At 45.7% G+C, this 22,596-nt stretch overlaps 1 protein-coding gene and 1 long non-coding RNA gene across 8 annotated transcripts in view; one reads left to right on the top strand and one right to left on the bottom strand.

The window, feature by feature from the left end:
• The window catches only part of SPEN (spen family transcriptional repressor), a 66,558-nt gene that overhangs the window by 24,569 nt on the left and 19,393 nt on the right, over window positions 1-22,596 (top strand). For 6 of the 7 annotated variants that reach the window (XM_039385605.1, XM_039385604.1, XM_027711454.2 and 3 more), the window contains 3 exons: window positions 17,714-17,874; window positions 19,015-19,215; window positions 19,997-20,148. In XM_039385605.1, the coding sequence (XP_039241539.1) occupies window positions 17,714-17,874; window positions 19,015-19,215; window positions 19,997-20,148 (514 nt within the window). The remainder of the gene's footprint in view (window positions 1-17,713; window positions 17,875-19,014; window positions 19,216-19,996; window positions 20,149-22,596) is intronic. The other variant, XM_039385601.1, reaches the window with a different exon arrangement.
• On the bottom strand, window positions 1,397-3,355 carry LOC113982851. Its single transcript, XR_003538904.2, has 2 exons — window positions 2,259-3,355; window positions 1,397-2,125 (listed from the first exon to the last, which is right to left on the bottom strand). It is a non-coding gene; the product is annotated as an uncharacterized LOC113982851 (long non-coding RNA).

Genomic DNA, 22,596 nt, shown 5'->3' with positions numbered 1-22,596 from the left:
CACGCTGGGTGTTCAACACCGGTGGGAATTTTTGTGCCTGGCACTGTCCTGTGTGAGCTGTGAGAAACGAGCAGAAAGGTGGCGAAGGAGAAGTTTGGGCTTCCTTGCTTGTGGTTCTCAAGAGCTGCGTGAAGGAAATAACACTTCGATTAAATGGGGATGATTTTCCTGGACAGTAACGTCGGAAAAATTGCTCTGCAGATTGCTTAAAAATTAAAAAACAACCCAAAGAAAGCCTTTATTTCATAAAGGTTCACAGTTTGTTGTGTTGGCTCTCAACTAAGCTTTGATGTAAATTGCTATTTGGAGGCCTTTGCAGGTAATGGAGCTGCAAGGCAGTAATTGAGAAACTAAAACCAAAAAGAACATGTTAAAAATAACCGATATTCTGTGAAGCTGGGCTTTATTCGGGGTATTTTGTGGCCTCTCTGAAGTTGCCCACCGGGCTGAGGTGGGGAAGCTGCTGGATGTGGGTGGTTCCTGTGTGGATTTGAGGAGGAATGTGTGTTTTGAAATGTTCTTAACAGGAGATTGCTCATTCCCCACCCATATCGTGCAGAAGGGTTGATGGAATTTTTTTATCACCTTGAAAGAGTAAAAAAACCTTGAAAATTACAATTTTCCGCCACCAGAAGCCTCAATTTCTCCGTTTTGGTGATTCAGACGCAGACCACAAATGATACATTAGCAAACATATTTTCTGTACTGTGTCATGGAAGAAGCTGGATATGGATGGAAGCTGCGTGATCCCATAGGAAGCAAACCAGATTTTGTTTGTGCCCTGCCCGACCTCCTGGAAAAAACAACCAGCCTCCTTTTTTTTTTATTTTGTAGAAAAAGCTCTTTTCTAGGCTGCTTGTTGAGGTGCTCTAGTGCACTAAAAATAATTTCTGGGCTTTTTGATCCAGTTTTGTAACGTCAGATGGCCTGACACATCTCTTGCTGCTCCATGTGTTAGTAATTACTTTAAAGCTTTGCTGCAGGGATGTGCTGAACCACCTCAGAGTGGGACGTTTCGCTCCCAAAATCCACGATGGGATGAGATTTAAATTATTTACAAAATCCTGGCAGCGTTTGATTTCCTATAGGTGAAGTGCAGAATGTGGAAGTGGAAACACCCTGTGTGTAAATGTACAGATGAGCGACCTGAGATTTCCTTTTGCCTTTAATTTATTTTTTAAGAATGTTTACTTAGTTGTCCGTTTTCAAGGGTGCTGGAGGATTCACTAAGTTAAATGAATAATTTCATATAGTTTGCAATGTAGTCACCTTTAATTTATTTTTTAAAGTATTTATTTGGTTGTGTTGTGTCAGGGATGCTGGAGTTGGATGAATAATTCCCTATAGCTTGTAATATAAAATAGATACTGTGGAATTAAACCAGCAATTTCAGCTTAGACACAAAACTGATTTTATTTTCACCAAGATCTAGGTGAGCACAGTCATTCCAGCCCTGCTGAAATCAGGCAGTGGGAAGCAGTTGCATGTATAGATGTTTGAAAATTGAATTTTTTTAGTAATTCTAATAGCTGTACTTAAAGTTCTCATGACAAGTGGGCAAGGCATAAGGTAATTAGAGATTGGTTTTAATTTTAGATTTCTCTTAGATGAAATTCTTTCTGGAGCAAGGAGTTACAGTTGGAATGGAATACGTGTGTGTCTTAATATTGAAATAAACTGATGGAAAATACTGCCAAGAGAATTTTAATCATGGGAAAAACAGGCTCCCTGAAACCTCCCGTGTATTTTATTTTGTATGGGACTTTCTTACCCCGCGTCAACAACTGAAGTGAAAGTAGAAAAAAGTGAGTTTAGTTTCATTACATAATGCAGACCTTTCCCTACCATTGTCTTCATCTCCTCCTTCCCGCTTCGTTGCTGCCAGAAGTGATGAATCACTGACTTAGCTGGGATTTGGGATTTTGAGAGGGTTTGGAGATGCCTGTACTGAGAAGAGATGAAAAATCGGGAAAAATGAGGTTAAATGTAGCTGTTTAGTCTTTATTGAAGAATTTGTGAGATGGCTTTTGTCGAGGTTCAGTAATTCCACATAAATTTTGCGCTGTAGAGATGAGCTGCATATTTTTCATGTCTTCTGGTTAGAACGACAGGGTTGAGCACGCTCCTGTTTGTATGGGAAAAGAATTAGGTTAAGATTTAAAAATGAAAATTAAAGAATTTCATAGAGTAGGAAGCCTTTTCCATTACACAAAGGCAACAGTAAATCCTGTTAGAGTCAGGTGAAACCTCATCTTTACCTTTTGTTCACATAAACCCATGTGCTGCTTTGATGTTCTCTGTGCACGGCGAAATGTGAATTAGGGAAAGGAAAATTAAAAAAAAATCCACCTCAGATACTCGCAGGTTTTTGTTACCAACTGTCGAGCGTTTCCACTTTGTTCTTCCTTGTGTTTCTGCTCGTCTCAGCCTGTGCTGCTGCTCAGCTAAATATAACCGAGACCATCCTTTAAATGTGGTTTTTTTACCCTTGGGACTGTATCGAGTTTCTTGAGATTGAGCACAGGCAGAACGTTTTCAGATGGCTCTGGAGACTAGAATACAGAAAGCAAACCTTTATACATGAGATCTGGCGAAAAAGACGTACCCGCACATGTGTAACCACATAAATAGATCCTCCCGTAGAAAAAAATGCGATATATCAGAGATCTCCTCACGGGCGGTGAGGAAATGGTGCCTCGGTGCCCTTGGGAGGGACCAGCACAACCCGCCCGTCCCTCAGCCTCCGCCCCAGCTGCCGACAGCCCGCATTACCTCACCCCTGGACTCGGCACTAATCTATTAAAAATGTGCGTTGCATAATAAGATTTTTATCTCGCTCAGAAACCCCGCCGCTTTCTCTCGCCTCACGGCCGGCGGAGCGCGGCCGGCGCTGTAATGGCGGCGCGGCCGGGGGGGCGCGGGCCGCCTCGCGCCGCTGTTTTTGGGGAAAGACGGTGTTCTTTGGGGCAAAGCGAGTGATTTTGAGGGCAAAACGCTGTGGTTTTGAGGGAAGAGCAGCGGGGGTTTCGGGGGAGAAAAGCGGGTGTTTTTTTGGGGGAAAGCGGGTGTTTTGGGGGGGAAAGCGGGTGTTTCTGAGAGAAAAGAGGGTGTTTGGGGGGGGGGGGAAACGTGTGTTTCCCCCAAAAACCACTCCCTTTTCCCCGAGAAAGCGGGTGTTTGGGCGGGGGGTGGGGGAACGGGTGTTTTTTGGGGAAAAGCGAGTGTTATTTTGGGGGAAAGCGGGTGTTTCTGAGGGGGAAAGTCTGTTTTTTGGGGAAAAGCGGGTGTTTCTCGCCGCGGTGTCCCCGCGGGCGGGGGGCGGTTGTTTGTGCTCAGAACCGGTCTGAGCCGGCGGGAGCCGGACCCGCCGCGCCGCCCCCGGGGCGGGGCCGCCCGAACCCCGCGGAAAAACACCGCGATTGCCACAAAAACCCTCCATTTTTAATTAAAATATTATAACAGAACACCTCCCAGCCCTTAACGCTGGAGCAGCTCTCGCTCCTGCGTGAAGGTTTTCCCTCACACAGCGCAGGGAAGGGAAGCAGCAGCGCCTGTGTCAGAGCCAGCTCTGAGGGAGGAAACCGCCCTCTCTCCCGCTCAACCTTCCAATTTTAGGTTGTTTATCTATTTTTTTTATTTTATTTTTTTCAATGCTCTACAAGTTAAGCACCGGTTTCCCCGCTGGAGGGCTGAGCCCCAAAAATCCCCAAAAGGGGTTATTTTGGAGCCTGTCTTCATATCCTAACACCACCGTTGCCGTGAAAGCACACAATTTCAAAATAAAATAGACATTTAACATTGTTAGTCCCTCTGGGAGAACTCATCCCCCATCTTTTAAATACATTGGCAATAATACTTTGAAACATTATAACCGAATGGGGTTTTTAAATTATTTTATACGTCGTTTTCTTGGCATGAGCGGCCCAAAAAAGAGTGGACATTTGGCTGCAATTAATACCCCCACCCCTCGCCGCACTCCCAGTAATTGTTGGTAATTGCTGGCTCTAAATGACAAAGCAATTAAGCAGCTTCCTAAATGTTCAGAAGTAGGTGTTTATCTAAATCTGGGCTGTCAGGCTTTGTTTCTGTGTTGGGGCCCAGAAGCTCAACTGCTTTCTCAAAGTGGTGTTTGATTCTTCACAAGCAGAGGAAAAAAAAATCGTATCTTTTTTCAAATTTATTTCAGGAAAGGAGTCTTAAAAATGCGTCATGTTAGGGATGGATGAAGTGGAAATTACTCTAGAAAAATATCTTTTGTTTTATTACAACGATAACTATTTTTATAATCTAAAATGATTTTATTGTTTTGCATTCTCTTAAAGAGATTGTTATTTTATTTTCAGTGCTGTAAAGGTTTCTTGCAATGAGATCAGAGTCTTTGGTAGTGAATATGAGGATTTCTGGCAGCTGAATCCAGATCCTTATGTGAACTTGCCTTTTCCTCTGCTGGGGGAGGAAGACCCACTGTGTGTTAAAAATAACATTTTTAAGTCACCCCTGGACAGCTGCTGGTCTGTGGGAGCTGGTATCTGGTGTGAGATTTGGCAATTTCAGATCTTTCTAACCTCCTTATTTAGGAATGGTGGGAAAAACCTGAGCTGTGTGGAAGGCATTGCTCTCACCAGCGTTGTGGGAGACTTTGGACTATTCCTTAAATCCGTGGGAGCTGCTAAAAATTGCTGTTTCCCCCAAAGGTCAGGTGCTGTCGGTGGATTGGGTTTGACTTTGGGGTTGTGCGTGCGCGTATTAACAAAATGGTCACTTCTAATTGCATTTTTAAGGCTTTGATTTCCTTCCAAGTATTTTGCTTAATCATCTTGAGTAGGCTGAGGGAAGGAAAGAATTAGCTGAGGTCAGGGAAGTTGAAGCTGCCCGTGTTACTGCTCAGAAGCTGGGCTTAGTCTGAGGGATCCTGGAGGCAGGAAGAAATTTGCTGTACACCGAGAGAGCAAGGGGAAATCAAGCCTGAAAAAGCCAAAGAAAACAGGGAAACGTGGGGTGCCCTAGGCTGTGATGGCTCCCTCACTCTGCATGAGTGGTCCAGATTGTCCTTTCTTTGGGAGAAACACAACCGGGATGTGAATCATCGCTGAAATAGATTAGAGGGATCGGAGCCTGGAAGTGTTTGTCTGCATCGATGTTGGAGTCAGACAGCTCACATGGCGACACACCACAGGCACCAGAGGTGGGGGAGAGCATTCCTGTCCTAAAGACCTTTGGAATAATGGGCACTTTAATAATTTCTAATGAATATTCACGTGGTGGGATGAATAGCAAAAGGGGAAGGCTGTATTGAATGCTTCCTGAAAAATACCCGTCATTACGGTGATCAAAGGAGAAATCCAGCCCCCGCCTGGGCTCAACCCTATGGTGTTCCTATTAAAGCCTAGACAGAGCGTCCCTTTGGATTTGCAAATACAGCAATTTGTTGGCTGTTTTTTTTTTTTCCCCAAAGAGGGTGTTTCTGGCTCTGCCAGAGGCGTGGATGCAGGAGAACCTTCCCCTTAAAACCTGAGGGCTGGGAGAACAGCTCTCCTTGCAGCGACCTGGCATTAGCCTTAAAAACAACTTTAGGTTATGCTTAAATAAGGTCACAGGGATGAGAATTAATGGTTAATAAGCCTTATTGGGGGAAAAAAAATAAAAAATAGTATCATCCCCTAATCTTTGCCCGTTGAATTAACCGTGTACCTGATGGGCTTAGCTTTGTCCTTAACGTCCAGGCATCCTCCGGACGTCGCAAGTGCCCAAACCACTAATGATGGCATCAAGGTTTTAAGTGAAAAAGCTTCTTAGCAGGAGATTAGGGATCCCACTCCAGATCATCAGCTGGTAATGCCACTCGGAGAGGAGGAGGCAGTGCGGCACTGAGTGGAAAATCACAGACTTGGAGAGAGGCGAGGGCTTCGCTGTTGTGTGGAGAAATAATTTATGTGCTGGGATGTAGTCCTAATTTTTTAAAACCTTGAAGTAAAGTGGAGTTTCCAAAAGGAGGAAGAATGAAATGTGCACTATGTAGATGTCATGTTAATCAAGTCCTTGCATAATTATTCATTAAGTGCCTAATATAAGAACAAAAATAGCTCTGGCATTAGGAAACAAGACTTCTCTGTGATCCCTCCTCGCAACAGCCCCGTAACAAAGGTAGGGAGCTGTTGTTTCATTTCTGGTCCTTCCAACCACGAGTGCTGTCTCCTGTCTGGAGAAGGGAGACGCGGAGCCTTTTAATTCCTTCTCTCTGAGAAATGTCTGGGCTTCCATGTGCAGTTGCTTTATTTAGCTCAAAGTGATGGTTTTGGCTCGAAGACACTCTGAAATCCAGGATGGCAGGAAAAGTACCTTTTGGAGAATCTTTTCTACGAGAGGGAAGTGGTTTTCAGGGCCATCTCATTTCATGATTGCCTGATATTCTCCACAGATGTCCAGAAATTTTCATCATTTTTATACTTGGGCGAAAATACGAGAACTTCATCAAGCCCTTCAAGAATCAGGAGTAATTAAGACACATCTCCAGCAGATCCTGGCACTAAGGGCATTCACGTGTTTATTATCTTTCATCCGTTTGGGAGTAGAGAGCTTTTCTAGCGCGATAACGTGTGAAAGAAAGGCACTGTTCTCCCTGAAAGTGAATTCCCAGGAATGCCGGCACTGGGTCCCCGCAGACAAACAGTGCCAGGCTGGGCTCAGGGAGATGCAAAGTGTCCTACTTACTGTGGCTGCTACAGGTCTGACCTCCTTGGATCATCTGACACCTCGTTGGGTAAGAGGTTGCTGCAAGATCTCAAACCCTCAAATTATGTAAGATTTACACACTTGCTTTGAAGTTGGTCCCTCCCTTCCATGTTTGTTTACTGCCTGGTGTGTCCTGTTGGATTGTGAAGGATGACTAGTCACAGAAAGGGAGCTGTTGGGTTAGTACAGATTTTCTGTTCCTCTTGGCTTTCTAAACGCGTGGAGCTGTGCTTATCCCTGTTCCGGAGTCTGGGAATACGCCGGGACGTCCTTCGCCGGCCGGGGCTTTGCTGGGTGAAGTTTTCAGTTTGTTTGTTTGTTTTTGAGGTGGAGGGAAGAGCAGAAAGGCTCATTGTGTTGCTGGAGGAGAAACAGAGATGGTATCTAAGTTGTCTCAGGAGTTGATGTGGGGTTTGCTTTTTAATATTCAGTTTCCCTCCGACTTGGAGAAATCACGTGCGTAAAAAGGAAGGTGCTTAATTAATACTGTACGTGTGGCTGCCAGGGTTTGGGGGCTTGAAGCACCAGATCCCATCAGGGAAGCACGCGGGCTTTGCCTGTGGGAATTCCTTGGAGGACTTCTCTTCCATCCTGTCGTCTTCCACTGCTCCTCCTTTCCTAGCTGCTCCCGTGTGCTGTGGAGGTCAGGGGCATACAGGCACTGGATCTAGGGGGGGTGTAAGGTATTGTTTTCTGTATTTTTCCCTACTTTTTTGTTTTCCCCACAAATTAATTGCTCATCAATGCTTTACAATCCCTGGTCAATGTGATGGAACCGGCCCAGGCTTTTGGGAAGGAAAATCTGTGAACTTTTGACCATGTGTGGAGATTTAACCACTAAATCGTAACAAACACCACGGAATTAAATTACAATAAGGTGCTTTATCAGAAGTTACTCTTAAGTGACAAACACTGTCATATGATACTGGTTTTCCTGGGTTGGTTTTGTTTGTTTTTTAATTTCTAGGCCTGGCATTACTCCCCATAGTTGCTCAACATAAAGATACATTCTTCCCCCCCAGCCCTTTATACATTCACCAGGCTGTGGCACTTTACCAGTTCCGTACAAACACTGTCTTTTTTATTTTATTTTCATGACATCAGTATTTTCTGCCCATGTGAAATCTCACAAAAAGTTCTACTTTTAGTTGTATTTTTATTTGCATGTGGGCAGCAAAATGAAGTAATTCCCAAATATAGTCCTAGCCAAGAGATCCATCTGTTCTCTGCATTTTTAAATGGCAAATTAATCCTTAGCATACAACTCATCAAATGTCTTCTCTTCTCTAATGTATGCTGCCTGAGATCACAGAAATGACATTTTTTTCCCAGGCCTTCCATTTTAAGTAGTCCTTTACTCCGGAACAGCAGCTCCCATTCCGGTTCTACAGAGCACTCCTGTGCTTCTTCCAGTTACTGTTGTTGGTCTAAAAAGGGGCGTGAAAAGAAAAACAGACCTCAAAAATGATTGTTCCCTTCATCTCTTTGGTGTTTCCTTGAAAGGCTGTAGAAGATTCTATTAGAACCTTAGATCAGAGGGACTGTTCTATGATCTAAGATGTAAGAGAATAGAAATTATCTTGGAAAAACACCCTTGATGAATGGATTTATTTCTGATGGAGAACTAGAGTCACTCTGTCCGTATTCTTTTGGATTTCATTCTTTGGACAATAGTGACCATTTTTAGAAGTGCTAAACTTCCCCAGCATTATCTGCCATAAAGGGAATTTCTATATTAAGCTTTGCAGGCTCCCAAATTTACTTAAGCAGCATTGTAGATCAGCTGTGTATCTTGGCATGCCTTCCATTGCAACTCCCATCCCAGGAACAATTCTGTTTATAGGAGAGATGCACCACTTCAAAACTGCTCCAAATCAGGAATTTCAACAAATGGTGTTTTGTGTGATGCTAAAAAACCCAGTGCCTTGGCTTGGGAGGAGGAAGAAGAGCTGACAGATAGTGCCAGGTTTGGGCTTTTTTAAGACAAGGTGTGATGCTTTTCAAAAACAGGAAGACAGAATTAATTCTGCAGGGCTGTTTGCTGGGATCTACCGACAGCTTTATGTTAAAAAATAACTGCAGAAATAACCTGGGCGTGAATCGGAGCTGGGGCTTTTTTGTGTTTTAGCATATGTATGAAAAAGACTTTTCTTCTGAAAGATGCCCAGTGCTCAACTCTTAGCTAATGCCAAATGGGTTTAAAATTGTATTTAAAAGTGTTTATTCCCAGGAAATCATTTGACAGGGCTTTTAAGGCAAAGAAGTTACTTTTTATCCCACAAGTAAGCCTTTAGTAGCCTACTTGGACACAGTGGTGGTTGAATTTTAAATGGCATTTCACTGTCCTGGCTCCTGGACAGCACTTGGAGTAGAGTTTTGGTGTTTTTTTCCTAAAATGCAGAGTAGGTCCCTTCTGTTGTTGTTGAGGAAACTGCCTTTAAATGTTAGGCTTGATCATCTTGGAGCTCTTTTCCAACCTTAATGATTCTGTGTTGCTCTCTTGGTATTTTGAAAAGATTTGGCCTCCCACAAGCCGGGAGATCGAGTTCCTGAGCCTGTTCCCTCGGTGATTCACGGAATGACCTTGGGCAAAGCCCTTGGCTCTTCTTACCTTACTTCTCCCTCTGCAATGCAGGGATGTTAGGACATACCAACCTCCCATGAATCTGGGACTAAAGTGGGGGGTTTGTTTAAAGATTTCATGTGCTCTGAGGTGTCATTTGCAAAATACTGATTTAGATCATCTGCCGGCAGCTGGCAAAGGCTGTTGGCTTTCATGGGATTACGCTGCTTTTGGCCAAAGGGTTGAAAGCCATTTTTGCTGGACTGTGGCGGTGGGGTCTGCCCCACGTTTGCTTCTCAAAGCTGCTGCGAGCACAGACTGATCAGCGCTGCTCTTCTTCAGGCACGTCCTGACAGCGCTCGGAATAATGTGGTTGAATCCTGGCGCGGCTGGAGGAGGTGGGAATTGGGGGTGACTGCAGTGGGACTTCTCACCAGGGTTCCTGACCCAGGGCTTCCCTCTGTGAAGGTGATGTTAAACAGAGGCTCTTTGGGCTCTCCCATTCTCACACCCACCCTCTTTCTTCCGTCTTTGCATCTGTGGAAGTTTAATTGTGGGAAAGCTGCGCCGAGGAGCTGCTTTGTACTTCACCCTCAAGGCCTCGATGACTTTAATCTTTCCCAGCGCCGAGCTCCGTCACCGTGGCCGTTTGCTGAGAAAGCATTTCCTACGGCTTCCCGGAGCTGCTTTTGGAGCCTGAGTGATCCCACTGTTCCCAGGGAGCATCCGTATTTCACAGAGGCTGGGAGGGCAGGGAACTCCAGCTGCTCCCAAATTCAACACCAAACCCAGCGCTGGGAGCAGGGCGTTAGGAGCATCTTCCCAGCGGTAGGAAGCTGTTGCTGTTGCTAAGTTGGATCTTTGCTCCGTAGATAGTCTGATGTGTTTGTAACCAACACTTTTTTTTCCCCCCAGGTTAATGTTTTTAATTCTTGGCTGTACAAAGTTCAGGCCCCAGGACAGAGGGGCATAGGTCGAGGAGCGAGGTGACAACACCAACTGTGGGTTGGGCATAGTCTCCTCAGCCAGACAGGGATTAATACAAACATACATATTTTTAGCAATCAGAATGGATTATTTAATGGCAGGGAAGACTTGAAAGGAGCCCAAGGCTGTCTGGAAACTCGGAGGGCATGTGGCTGCAGGGGAAGGTGGTTCTGGGGTGGGAGCAGTCTGGCCTTCTGAGCAACATCTCCATCTTTTCCACTGTGCGTTCCAGCCTTCATCAAAGATCAGGTGTCAGACGTCAGGATAAAACAACTGATGTAAATATATTTATATATATTAATGTATGGCCTGTCACGGAGATGAAAATGGGATGTTTACCTTGGGGTAAATATATGGTAAATAGTACCTGGAGGCTGTGTCTTCAAAAACTTACTGGTCAGAGACTGAAATAAACTCTGCAAACAGGCTCTGTTAGTTGGCCAGCTAAAGGACACCAATTTGTGTTGCCTTCCCCATGCCTTTAAACATCACTTCACTTCGTGTCTTCAGATTTAGGATTCCAGCCCAACAGGAGATTGCTGAAGTCTCCTCTCTGGCCATGATAAGACAGAAAGAGTTCAGGGAAGGAGGATGTCCTCGTTTCATTAGTCTGCGGTATTTAATGATCTCTCATCAGAGCAGTAAGTGCTGGTTTTATCTGTTGTGTATTTTTTGTGGCTGTTTGCTGCTTCCATGCAGCAAGTTTGGTCTTTTGCTCCCTCAGTGGATTGTTTAGTAAACTTCAGGGCGTGTGACAGGCACAAACCAAAGTTCTTGGGTGACAAGTTCTCAATGGCTTGAACAGGTGCCAGGAATGTCCTGGAGTCACCTCCCGGCGAGCTTTGCTCCGCAGGGACCGAGGGACCAGGGCGATGGGCACAGGGTAATTACACCGAGTGAGTCTGAGCTCTGTGCTCCCCAGCTGCATTTCTCCACCCCTGCTCTTCTCTCCATGTTTCCAGTGGAAAGCTTTGTTGTGACACGAGGCTCTGTGTGGTTTGCGCGTGGGCTGAGCCCCTTCGCTGCTCACCCGCAGTCGGCAAAACACGGCAGTGACTCGTTACCTCTTGATCTCTTCATACAAACCAACCTTAGAGGTTGGGCTGGGTTTTCTGACATCTTCAACTTCAGGTTCAGCAACTCCTTTGAACCAGGAAAAGCCCTCAGGTTTGTTTCCGCAGGTGTGAGAAGTGTTTTTTTCCCTTAGGAACACCCTGGTGTGGGACACATCCTGTGTACGGAGCAACTGCCTGCTGCTCACGTGGGTATTTAGGGCAGCGTTGGAATCAGCTCCAACAACGAGTTGCTCACCCTGTGCCCAGACCTCTGGAATTTTCATCGTGGTTATTTCTGCCTATGGCAAGGCATTGGAACGAGATGAGCTTTAAAGTCCCTTCCAACCCAAACCCTTCTGGAATCCTGTGATTTCTCCTCAAAATCTCCTCCTTTCACCTGGCAGAACAGCCGTCTGGATTGTTGGAGCAGCCTGGTGGTGTCAGAGTTCTGTGGGAATGGGTTACTGCTGTTCTTCATAAGGAATGTGGGATGTGCTGTGCCTTTTTGACTTGCACGTGTGTAGAGAATGGGGGAAATGCTGGTTAAATACCTTTTTAGGTTCGTGTAATATTTATCAGCAGGTCAGAAATATCAGCCTGTAATAACCCTGTGCACATATTATTTCAATATATCATTTTCCATCCAGAAGTCAAAGTGTTTCACAGGCAAAGGTCCTTTAATCCATTGCTGGAATGGAATAAGATGCATTTTTTAAGCTTTTATTTTAAGCAGTTGCCATCAGATTTCTCTGGGTCTTGGCTGGTAGCAATCAGGTGTTTTTAATACTTTTTATTCCTGAACAACTCATTGGTACATTCAGGATAAATTGGAGCGATTTTCTGGTGTTGAAAAAAATCTACCTTGCATTTTTTTCTCCCCAAACCTCTGAAATATCCCAAGGATTTGTGTCTTTTGGATAGAGCTGATCATACAGCACATGGTGTTCTGTGCACAGAGATCATCTACAATGATTTAGCTGGAATCTGGAAAGGGAGGGACAAGGAAAAAACCAAGGGTTCCTGTTGCTTCCGTCCGGAGCTGACTTTGGATTTCCTGACCCGACTTGGGAACGTGCTGCTGACATCAGGCGTGAGAATAACCCGGGGATGGTGCTGCGGGAGCCTGTCCTCAGTAGATCTTTCTAGGAGATAATCTTCACTCGGAGTTTATTCTGACAGGGTGTTGAATCTGAGCTGAGCCAGGCAGAGTTCCTGATTTCAGTTAATTTTGGCAGGGGAAAAAGTGATCACTGCATATTTCTGTAAAAAAACCCCTGTATCATTTACCAGGTCTAGTGAAACAGTTTCTGAAGGCAGCTATTAAAAAAAAAAATTAAAATCTTAATTTTTACTTTTTTCCCAGCTGAACTTTGGTGTGAAAAATGCAAAGGGTTTGAACTGATTTTAGGTGGCTTTGTTTTTAACTTACTGCAGCAGTCAGAGGTAGAATCATGGAATCACAGAATCATGGAATGGTTTGGGTTGGAAGGAGCTTAAAGCCCATCCAGTCCCACCCCTGCCACGGGCAGGGACACCTCCCACTAGCCCAGGTTGCTCCAAGCCCCGTCCAGCCTGGCCTTGGACACTTCCAGGGCTGGGGCAGCCACAGCTTCTCTGGGCAAAAACAGGCTGGTTTTGTTTTGCCTTTTTTACCCGTTTTTCAAGCTGCAGTTGCAGCTCAGCCCCTGCAGTGTGTTAATGCCTCTCTCTGCTTTGCCCTCCACCACGGCCGCCGTGTTTCCCACTTTGTTTCTGTCTTTGTTTCCCATGGGGAGTCCCCAGCCTGCAGCTGACTCACAGCTCTCAAATCAATGGGCAGAAATGAGAACTGTCCCACATTTGGAACTGGCAGAAGGGTGCAGGCAGGTTGTGAGATCCCTTGATTCAGCTCCCTTGATCCCTCGATTCAGCGCCGCTGCCATTGACGGAATCAGCGGGTCTCCCCTTCCATCGGCGGGTTTGGAGTCTCCCTTTTATCTCCTTTTTGTGGGAACAAAGGGAACGCTGGCTTTGTGTTCTCCTGTGCTTTCATTTGTCATACATAAACGCAGCGTAACTTCATCGTTACTGAGACCTGCCAACTGTAATTGCTCGAAAATGAGATATTTCTGTGGAAACAAGGAGTGGTTGGTGGGATATCAGGATTTGAAATCTCGTTTTTACAGTTATAACTGAGAAAAGGAAAATTCCGTGTGCTAAATCAGCTGCAGGGGACTGAGAGCAGGAGTTGGGCTCGATGATCCTTGTGGGTCCCTTCCAACTCAGGATATTCCATAATTCCATGAAACCAGGTGTATTTTGCATCTCAACCCCATTGCTGGATTCCTGTGTGGTGAGTCTTTGGGACTCAGCCCATATGGATAAAATTTAGACTAGATTACAAATAGATTTAATCTTGATTAATGGAGAATAGATCCATAGATAAATACTGTAAGTTATGAACAGATTTTATCTTGATTGATGGAAAACAGATACATAAATAGTGCGAGTAAGAACACACACATCCTTATATACTCACAGGCAATTATGGAGTGCAGATAAATATTTTAAAAGGCCTTGTAAACTACACCTGTAGTAAAGGGCATGTGTAAGAGAAGGATTTCATGTCCTTGTTAAAATGGGAACAATCTCCTTTATAGCTCCGTTTTTCCATCTCATTTTGCCGACAGTAAAACCAAAAATCTCTATTCTCAATTGCTTTGGTGCTGTGGAGTGAAACTGAGTTTTAGGAGTATCTGGGCTGGACAAAAGAGCATCTGAAATCCTGGTGAAATGCTGAAATTATTCCCAAATGATCCCACATCCCCAGGAGAAGAGCAAAGCACGGAGGAGGCGACGGGAGCCGGGATGTTGGAGGAGCCGGTTCCCGGCTCCCTCTCGGCGCCGCGTGTGTTGTGACAGCTCAGGAGATTAGTTTTTCATGCTGGCATTCTGCTCCACTGAGTTTACGGGGATGTGGAAGAGCAGGTTTCCCCATGTTGGGAAAAGGCCGTGTGCCAGAGCACGCTCTGGAGAAAATCACCCCTGGTTTAAGGCTGGTAGCGGAAACACAAAATCAAGTAAGAAAGCTGGTTTTGCACCATTTTTCCCCTGCCCCAAAACTTATTGATACTTGAAATACTTTCAGGGAGGAGATTATCAGAGCTGTTTGTTTATCCTGTTATATTCCCATGTTAAAATTTCCCTAGCTCGTTCTAAAAGCTTTATGGACCAACTTTTGCCAGAAGAATTTTTAATAACTTATTTTCTGCGCTGGCAACGGGCGGCTGTTTTCAAAATTACTCCCAGGCAAAAGCAAAGCCATATTCTCATTTTAATATTCTGGGAACATGTCCTTGAGCAGCTTTCGGGCTTCAGCTCTGTATATTTTTAAAGCTGAAAAAGGGTTGTGTTTTGCTGCTCGAGACTCCACATAATTCCCTGTCAGATGCTTTATTTTGATTGTGCTGTGAGCTAGAACTGGGTGACACGGCAGCTATAATTAACTCTTCCATCATTCTCCCATTCACAGAACATCAAACCTTTGACTTACTTTTGAATTATTATATCCATGTTTCTTCAACTGGAAAAGTGATGGGGATTTCCCTGAAGAAAGGGGGATTGTTCTTGCAGCCATTTTTTTTCCCTTTCTAAAAATAGTCAGGAAATAATGACTTTTTCTTTTCTAGAATGTCTCAGAAAGTCTTGCTTTGCTTAGGGATGGGAATCCCTAAAACTTCCTGCGGAAGGGGGAATTTTCAGCATAATCCTGGTTTCCCAAAGTTGGGTGGAATTCAGACTCCTTTGTAGAATTTGTCACCCTGTTACACTCCTGCTTCATCACTTGGATGTCTTGGGGTGTTACCCTGAGATAATATTTTTTCCCCAATGGAATGCTGTGATTTTAAGAGTGTGTTCCATATTTTAAACATCCTCATAAAGAAAAAAACCTAAAAAGAGCCTTTTCCCCTTCAAAAGCACTGTTAAAGTAGAAATTCAGTGCTACCTCTTGCTTGAGAGATACAATGTCAGCACAATGTAATATTTTAAAGGCTTCAGGAGTACGGAGTTGGTTGTGATATTGAGCATCAAGGTGTGTGAGAAGGGAAAATAAAAATGCACACGGGGCAGAGGCCTCTACAGCCCTAAAATCCTATTTTAGCCTCCCCCAGGGGCTGGTGAACCATGTGGAGCTGCTGCTAGCTTGGGAATTATTTTCAGCTTCTTCCCCAACACGTTCTCTGCCCTGTGTTTGTGTGTTTAAAGGCGTTTCTCTGTCCTTTGCCAGTTTATTTCCCAGCAGCAGGCGATGGCTGATGTCACCCCTTGAGATTACTGGGGGCCTGTTCACGTGGGGTTGGGTTTGTCCTCCTCTTCCCAAAATGCTGTAGAGAAGAACTTGAATTTAGTGAGGATTTGAGGTGCTTTAGCAGAAATCTGAAGCAGAGGGAGTGGGATAAAGATGAGGGAATTGCTGCATGCTTCACTTCTAGTGATTAAATAATTCATTAATAAAGAGGGGACAAAAGGAGGATGCACAGGTGAGGCAGAAATAGAGGCGGGTCACAAACTGAGCAGAAAAATGAGGCTGTGAAGGGGCATCTTGGTGGCAGAAGATTCATTGCTGGGAAACACAGGGGATGGGAAGGGAAATGCTATTTATTATCTAGGAAATGAGGGGTTGGGTGGTGCAGGGCGGGTGAAGGGCTCAGCTTTTCACTCCATTCCTGGCATGGCTTTATTTTCTCTCCTCTCCCAAAGCACCACTGAACTTCCTCCTCCAGGAGGAGGAGAGTGTGGGAAAGGCACCAACGTGTGAAGTGACTCGATGGATGGGAGGGTCGTGATGAGGGTGAGACCGGGAGGAGAGTTTCTCATGTTTATTATTACATCTGCATTTTGGCCCTTTTTTGTTGTGGTTTATTTTGGTCTGGTGTGTTTTTATATCCCCATTGGATTGTTAGTGAGTATTCTGGGACAGAGATTTCCCTTCTACGCCTCCAAATATATTGGGGACAGAGCCCAGGGGCTTTGGGAACGTGCCACAGTGCTCCATTACACCAAGAGGTTCAGGAAGAAAAGCAGGTTTTTTTGAATGCTTGAAGGAAAACACAGGCAAAAAAGTAATAGAAGAGCTCACAAAATCAAATCATGGAAATGCTTAGAAGCCTGAAATGGCTTCCCTGAGAAAAGAAATGGAAAAGTTAAGTGGTTTAATGGCAAGAAGGTTTGTAAGAAGCCTATGAAATATTTAAGATAAGAAAAAGATAAACCTGCGTATCATTTTTTCTAATATGACATGGAGAGGAACATAAAAATTCAATCAAGCAGCGAATTTCGAGACTGACAGGGTTATTTTAGTACGTGGCACATCTCCCCCCCCCCGCTTCCAGCCTCTGAGTTGAAATTCCAGCTGAATTTTTTCGAAGTCTGCTCGTGTAATGGAGAACGAGAGTCTCCGGGGTTATGTCAGACAAAATTATTTTTAGTGCAGTTCTGAGCCCTCGTGCCTCGGGGAAGGAATGAGCCACTGAAGCAGGATGACGTGTCCCCACTGGGCAAGTTTAATAACATTATTCTCTGTATTTCTGCCTCTCCTCAAAGCATCCAACGCTCCGCGCCGGCACGAGGCCGCACGTTAGATCGACTCCCTCTGTGATCTAATATGCAAATCCTCCTCTCTTGTAATTATTGTTTATAAAAGGCGTTCTCGGGGCTGGATTCTTCGTACCCTGAAGTTGGAGGTTGAGGCTGAGCCTGGGAATGGTGCTTGCTGGTTCGTAGAGAATCCCAGAATGGTTTGAGTTGGAGAGGACTTTAAAGATCTTCTCATCCCAACCCCTGCCATGGGCAGGGTCGTGAATATCCACATCTACCCAGGCCATTCCTGAGCAGTTGACCAAAAAACCACAATTTTGACACATGAGATCTTTTCAGAATACAGACCCTTTTGGGAAAGATGCCTGAGAGCACAATCATAAGCACAATAATACTTCTTTTCTGCATGTCAGAGCTCTGGGATGGATTTTGAGGCTCCATCAGACCTGTGCATCCTCTCTATGTCTCCAGTCTTCCCATCCAGCTCCCAAGCTGCTCCAACATGGTGTTACACTCCATTAAATCTCCACCGTTGTCATGGCTTGTAACAGGTTCTCACTGACATTTCACCCACATCCTGCTTCCCTGCCTGTCTCCTCTGAGGGCTTCGGAGGAGAATATATGTAGAAAGACTCTAAATTCCTGTGAAAAACCAGGCTGTGGTACAGGAATCAGGCACAGGAGGGAGGCTGTAGCCAAGCAGAAGCTCTGATATTTTGCATTTTGAATCAAATACCAATTCCTCGGTGGCTTTGCCCCTCCGTGGACTCACGTGTGGTTCCCTCCGTGCCGTCCCCAGCAGTGACTCCAGCAGCAGCTCCAGCGACGAGTCCCCGGCGCGGTCGGTGCAGTCCACGGCCGTCCCCGCGCCCGCCTCCCAGCTGCTCCCGTCGCTGGAGAAGGATGAGCCCCGGAAAAGTTTTGGGATCAAGGTTCAAAATCTTCCAGTGCGCTCAACAGGTACATTGCACTTGGGAAATAGGGGGAAAAAGGGATAGGGCTGGTTATGTAACCTGTAGTGAGTTGAGTGACCTGTCATGACACGGCAGCCACGCGGGGCCTCCGAGGACGGGATTCTCTTCCCGCTTCTGCCTCGGTTCCTGTGTGACAGTGGGAAAATTGCTTAATTAGTGACCATCTGTGAGGAGTCCTGCTGGTCCCAGCTCCGAGTCTTGGGCACTTGGGCAATCCCAGCTCCTGGAGCCGGTGCTCTCAAACTGCAGCGGGGGTTTCCCCAGGGAAAAAAATGAAGCCATCTCCATTTTTTTATTTAAAACTTCGATTGTTTATTCTCACCCTCCTTCAATTTCTTTTTTAATCCAAAAACTTCAAGGGTTTCTGTTGAAGTTTGAGTGCTTTTGTTGAACACCCCTGAGCATATTTATAAAGGCAGTGGATATTGCCTGGAAAATAATGCAGGGAACCTGTGCTGAGAACAGGAGAGATCCCACAGGAAAGAACAGCCTGGGATCAGTTGTGGAACAGTTGTGACAGGATTCATGGATGCAAAACCACTGGCTGATTTAAAATACCTGCTTGTGAGCAGCACACCTCACGTGGTGATTTTCTTCCTGTAGGTTTTATTCCTGTCCTATTCCTTAGAAGGACACGATTATCCCACAGATCCCAGATTGTGTGGGCCTGAGTTAGATTCTGCAAAATCTGATGGCTCTGCCTGGTTGTATTTCTGAATTGACTGAACTGAATGCCGTATGACTCCAGTCTCCATTCCAGATGCCTCATCCCAGCTTTGGAAACCTGCTGTACTCAGTATCCCTGTGGGATTATTCATGAAGTATCACTGGTTATTTCCTCTTCATCTACACCTGGGTGTCTGTTAGAAGCCATAACCATCCACCACCAGCTTCAGTGGTGTAAAGCCTTGTGTCTGTATTTTCTTGGGTTTAAAAATCCAGGCAAAGTGAAAGATTAGCCAAAAACTTGGGACACTGGCAAAATTAACACCCCAAATTAAAAAAAGGGTGAGCACCAAGTTAAACAGGGCGAAGTCACATTTCAGAAGGACAGTCAGAGTCTTCATGTTTTTTATGGTGCTAAGTTGGTAAAGATTGGAATACTAATGTTTCTTTGCTGGTTTAGATACAAGCCTTAAAGATGGACTTTTCCATGAATTCAAGAAGTACGGGAAGGTGACGTCGGTGCAGATCCACGGCGCGTCCGAGGAGCGGTATGGCCTGGTGTTCTTCCGACAGCAGGAGGACCAGGAGAAAGCACTAAATGCCTCCAAAGGAAAACTTTTCTTTGGCATGCAGATTGAAGTCACGGCCTGGATAGGACCAGGTAAGTCCGTGCCCTTCTCCCGTGGGATATGGGACCGCTCTGGGCATGTTCTGTTGTGAAGAGGCAGCGTAGAAGTACGAGACACATTTTAGAGAAATACACCAGAATAAACTCAGAGCAAGAATTCTGATTGCTAAATTTAGATGCTCTTAGGGAGAGAGTCCAGTCCTAAACCTCAGAGAAGGAAACCTGCCATGCTCCCAAACACTGGGATGTGCTGGAAGGAGCGATCTCTCCAGCACGTCTTGGTGGAGCAGAGGCCAGTGGGTGGTGAAAGCACAGCACTGAGTCCTCACAGCCTCGTTGGGTCTCCTTTGAATGGAAACAACCAACGCTGGCTCCGTTTCTGAGACTGTGGCAGCACAGCCCATGTGAGTGACCAGTGAGAGCTGTAGCCCTGAGCATGTGGTGAAGTTCTCAGTCTGCACTTCAGTGGCTTTAAAAATTGAGTCATGAAAACAAACTCCTGCCACGTGCTGTTCCCCCACTGAAGCCTTACTGGAAATCACGCAATAAAACACATTTAAGAGTAAATTTCCAGAGGAGCAGTTAGAGGATGAAGCTCCCTTTCACCTGAGGATGCTCAGATACCTCAGTGGAACATAGAGATTTGAAATCACACATAAATAACAAGTCAGAAGTGAAACACTGGGTATTTTTGTCCAAGGCAGTGGTTATTCTCATTCAGATCAGGAAGGAGACTTGAGCAAACCAGCATGAACTGAACCCACATGAAAAGCACCTCCAGGCATTACAAATTTCTTGCTCTCTTTTATTGTAGAAACAGAAAGTGAGAACGAGTTTCGTCCTTTGGATGAAAGGATAGATGAGTTTCACCCAAAAGCAACGAGAACTCTGTTCATTGGCAACCTGGAGAAAACAACCACCTACCACGACCTTCGCAACATCTTCCAGCGCTTCGGGGGAATAGTGGTATGTGAATTGTGCCCTGGTGGGGTGGCACTGCCCCTCTTCCTGTACAGACCTGTGAGATGCTAAGAAAGGTGGTAAATCATGGTGTCAAAGATTATTCAGTCTTTCTGTAATAATCTGAGTCATTCTTCTTGCTGGAATATACCTGAAAGCTTTCTCTTTGCATTCAGAGTTCAGCACATGGATATTGAGGGGTAACTTAGCAGTAAAAACAGTGCTAGGAGTGTTTGCAAGGAATCCCAGAATCACAATTGGAAGGGACCCACAAGGATCCTTGAGTCCAACTCCTGACCCTGCACAGGACCATCCCCAAGAAGGATATTGAGCTCTTAGAGAGTGTCCAAAGGAGACAATGAGGATGGGGAAGGGCCTTGATTTGAAGCTGTGTGAGGACACTGAGGGCACTTGGTGTGTTCAGCTGGAGCAGAGGAGACTGAAGGGAGACCTCACTGCAGTTCCAGCTTCCTGGGGAGGGGCAGAGGAGGGGCAGGGACTGAGCTCTGCTCTGGGGGGACCAGGGACAGCACCCAGGGAATGTCCTGAAGTTATGTCAGGGCAGGGTCAGGTTGGATTTCAGGGAAAGGTTCTTCCCCCAGAGAGTGGCTGGGCACTGAACAGGCTCCCCAGGGCAGTGGGCACAGCACCAGACAGCACCAGACACTCCAGGAGGGTTTGGATGATCCTCTGGGGCACAGGGTGGGACTCTTGGGGTTGGGCCTGTGCAGGGCCAGGAGTTGGATGAACGTCTCTCCTGGTAGCTCAGAGTGTTTGCAGAAAAGCCTGGTGGGCTCTTTGGGATGTGGATGTGCCGGGTGTTGTTTTCATGTTGAATCAGTACAACTGTGTGAATCTTGAGTTTCTTGCTGGAACAGAGGGTTTGGTTGGTGCATGTGGAAGCAACCCCAGGTCTCAGAGCCCGTGCCCAGGCAGAAGGGGAGTGGAGCAGGTGGATCAGTGATGGCACGTGGGGAATTTGGGTTTCCAGCTGAGAGGGAGTATCTGGATGAGGCAGAGCAGCAGTCAACCCCCTCTGCTCTGCTCACACCACTCTCTATCAAATCATATAAATGTTGCATTTAAGAGAAATTTTACAGAAAAGTGATGTAACTATCCACAGCCAGTTTAATTAATTTTCACAAGGTCATGAAGTGACAGGTCAAGGGGAATGGCCTTAAGCTGAAGGAGGGCAGGGTTAGAATGGGATATTGGGAAGGAATTCCTGGCTGGGAGGGTGGGCAGGCCCTGGCACAGGCTGCCCAGAGAAGCTGTGGCTGCCCCATCCCTGGAAGTGTCCAAGGCCAGGTTGGACAGGGCTTGGAGCAACCTGGGCTGGTGGAAGGTGTCCCTGCCCATGGCAGGGGTGGGACTGGATGGGCTTTAAGGTCCCTTCCAACTCAAACCATTCTGGGGTTCATTCTATGATTCCTGTTGAATCTGAGCTTCAGCAGTGATAGTTCATGCTCTCCCTGGAAGCTGTGGCTTGTGAATGTGCTGTGCCTTGTTCACCTGCTCTGAAGGGCTTTTGCAACCACTGAGGGATCAGTCAGACACACCAGGAGCCCCAGTCCTGCTCCCCCACAAAAGAAGGGGAGTAGTGCTTCCATAAACGATGTGGACAAATATAAACCCCTCATTTTATGATGTCTAGCAGCCCTTGTGCATCCAACCTGCACTGCATCCTTGACATCAGTGCTGATTTATGAATTCCTGCCACGTCTGTGGCTTAAACCCTTTTGCGGCGTTACAGCAGCAGAGCTCTCCTGATAAAGATGCTTATCAGTGGTAGTGTAAATTGGCTTTTGTGTGCCATGCTGCTGCCCTGTCAGCATTATTAATGGCTCAGAATTGGGCAGCAGCACTGCCTTGCAGTTTCCAGGAAAGCTTGGAAGCTCAGGTGCAGAAGGGACCAGCTTTATAACCTTTTTGAGGGGTAATGAACACAATAATGATATTTTATTTACCTGTCAGAAGGAATTGCTTGCCCAGGGTGAGTGGTCAAGTATAATTTGCCGTGGTTGCAGTTGTGCTACTTTAGACACTTGGAAGTGTAGTTTCCTATTAGTATTCCACTTAAATCATTAGACCAGGGCTGTAGGAATTTAATAGTTTTGTACATCTCCCTGTTTACTTCTGTTTTCCCAGATAAAGAGCTCTTGGGTGAGACCATATCAAACTGCTGCCTTGTCCCTAAATTTATTAGCCGTGAAATTAGGCTGTCCTGGATGCTGGAACATTTGTGCTCAGATCCGTGTGCAGCTCACAAAGGCAGCTCCTGCTATTCCAACAAATAAAGCCAAACCTTCCAGGTCCTTTTTTCACCTCAGAATGAATCATAACACCATGAGTTTGTTCAGAGGCTTTGGGTACCTTTCCAGTGCTAGTGCTGAGCTCGTTTGTTAACCAAATGTCAGCTTCAGGCTTGCTGTTTTTTTTTAAAAAATCAAGGAA

Source organism: Pipra filicauda, unplaced genomic scaffold (assembly GCF_003945595.2).
Source record: "Pipra filicauda isolate LSUMZ 115617 unplaced genomic scaffold, ASM394559v2 scaffold421_size600610_pilon, whole genome shotgun sequence".
Classification (NCBI taxonomy): domain Eukaryota; kingdom Metazoa; phylum Chordata; class Aves; order Passeriformes; family Pipridae; genus Pipra; species Pipra filicauda.
This window is presented reverse-complemented; position numbering and strand designations above follow the sequence as displayed.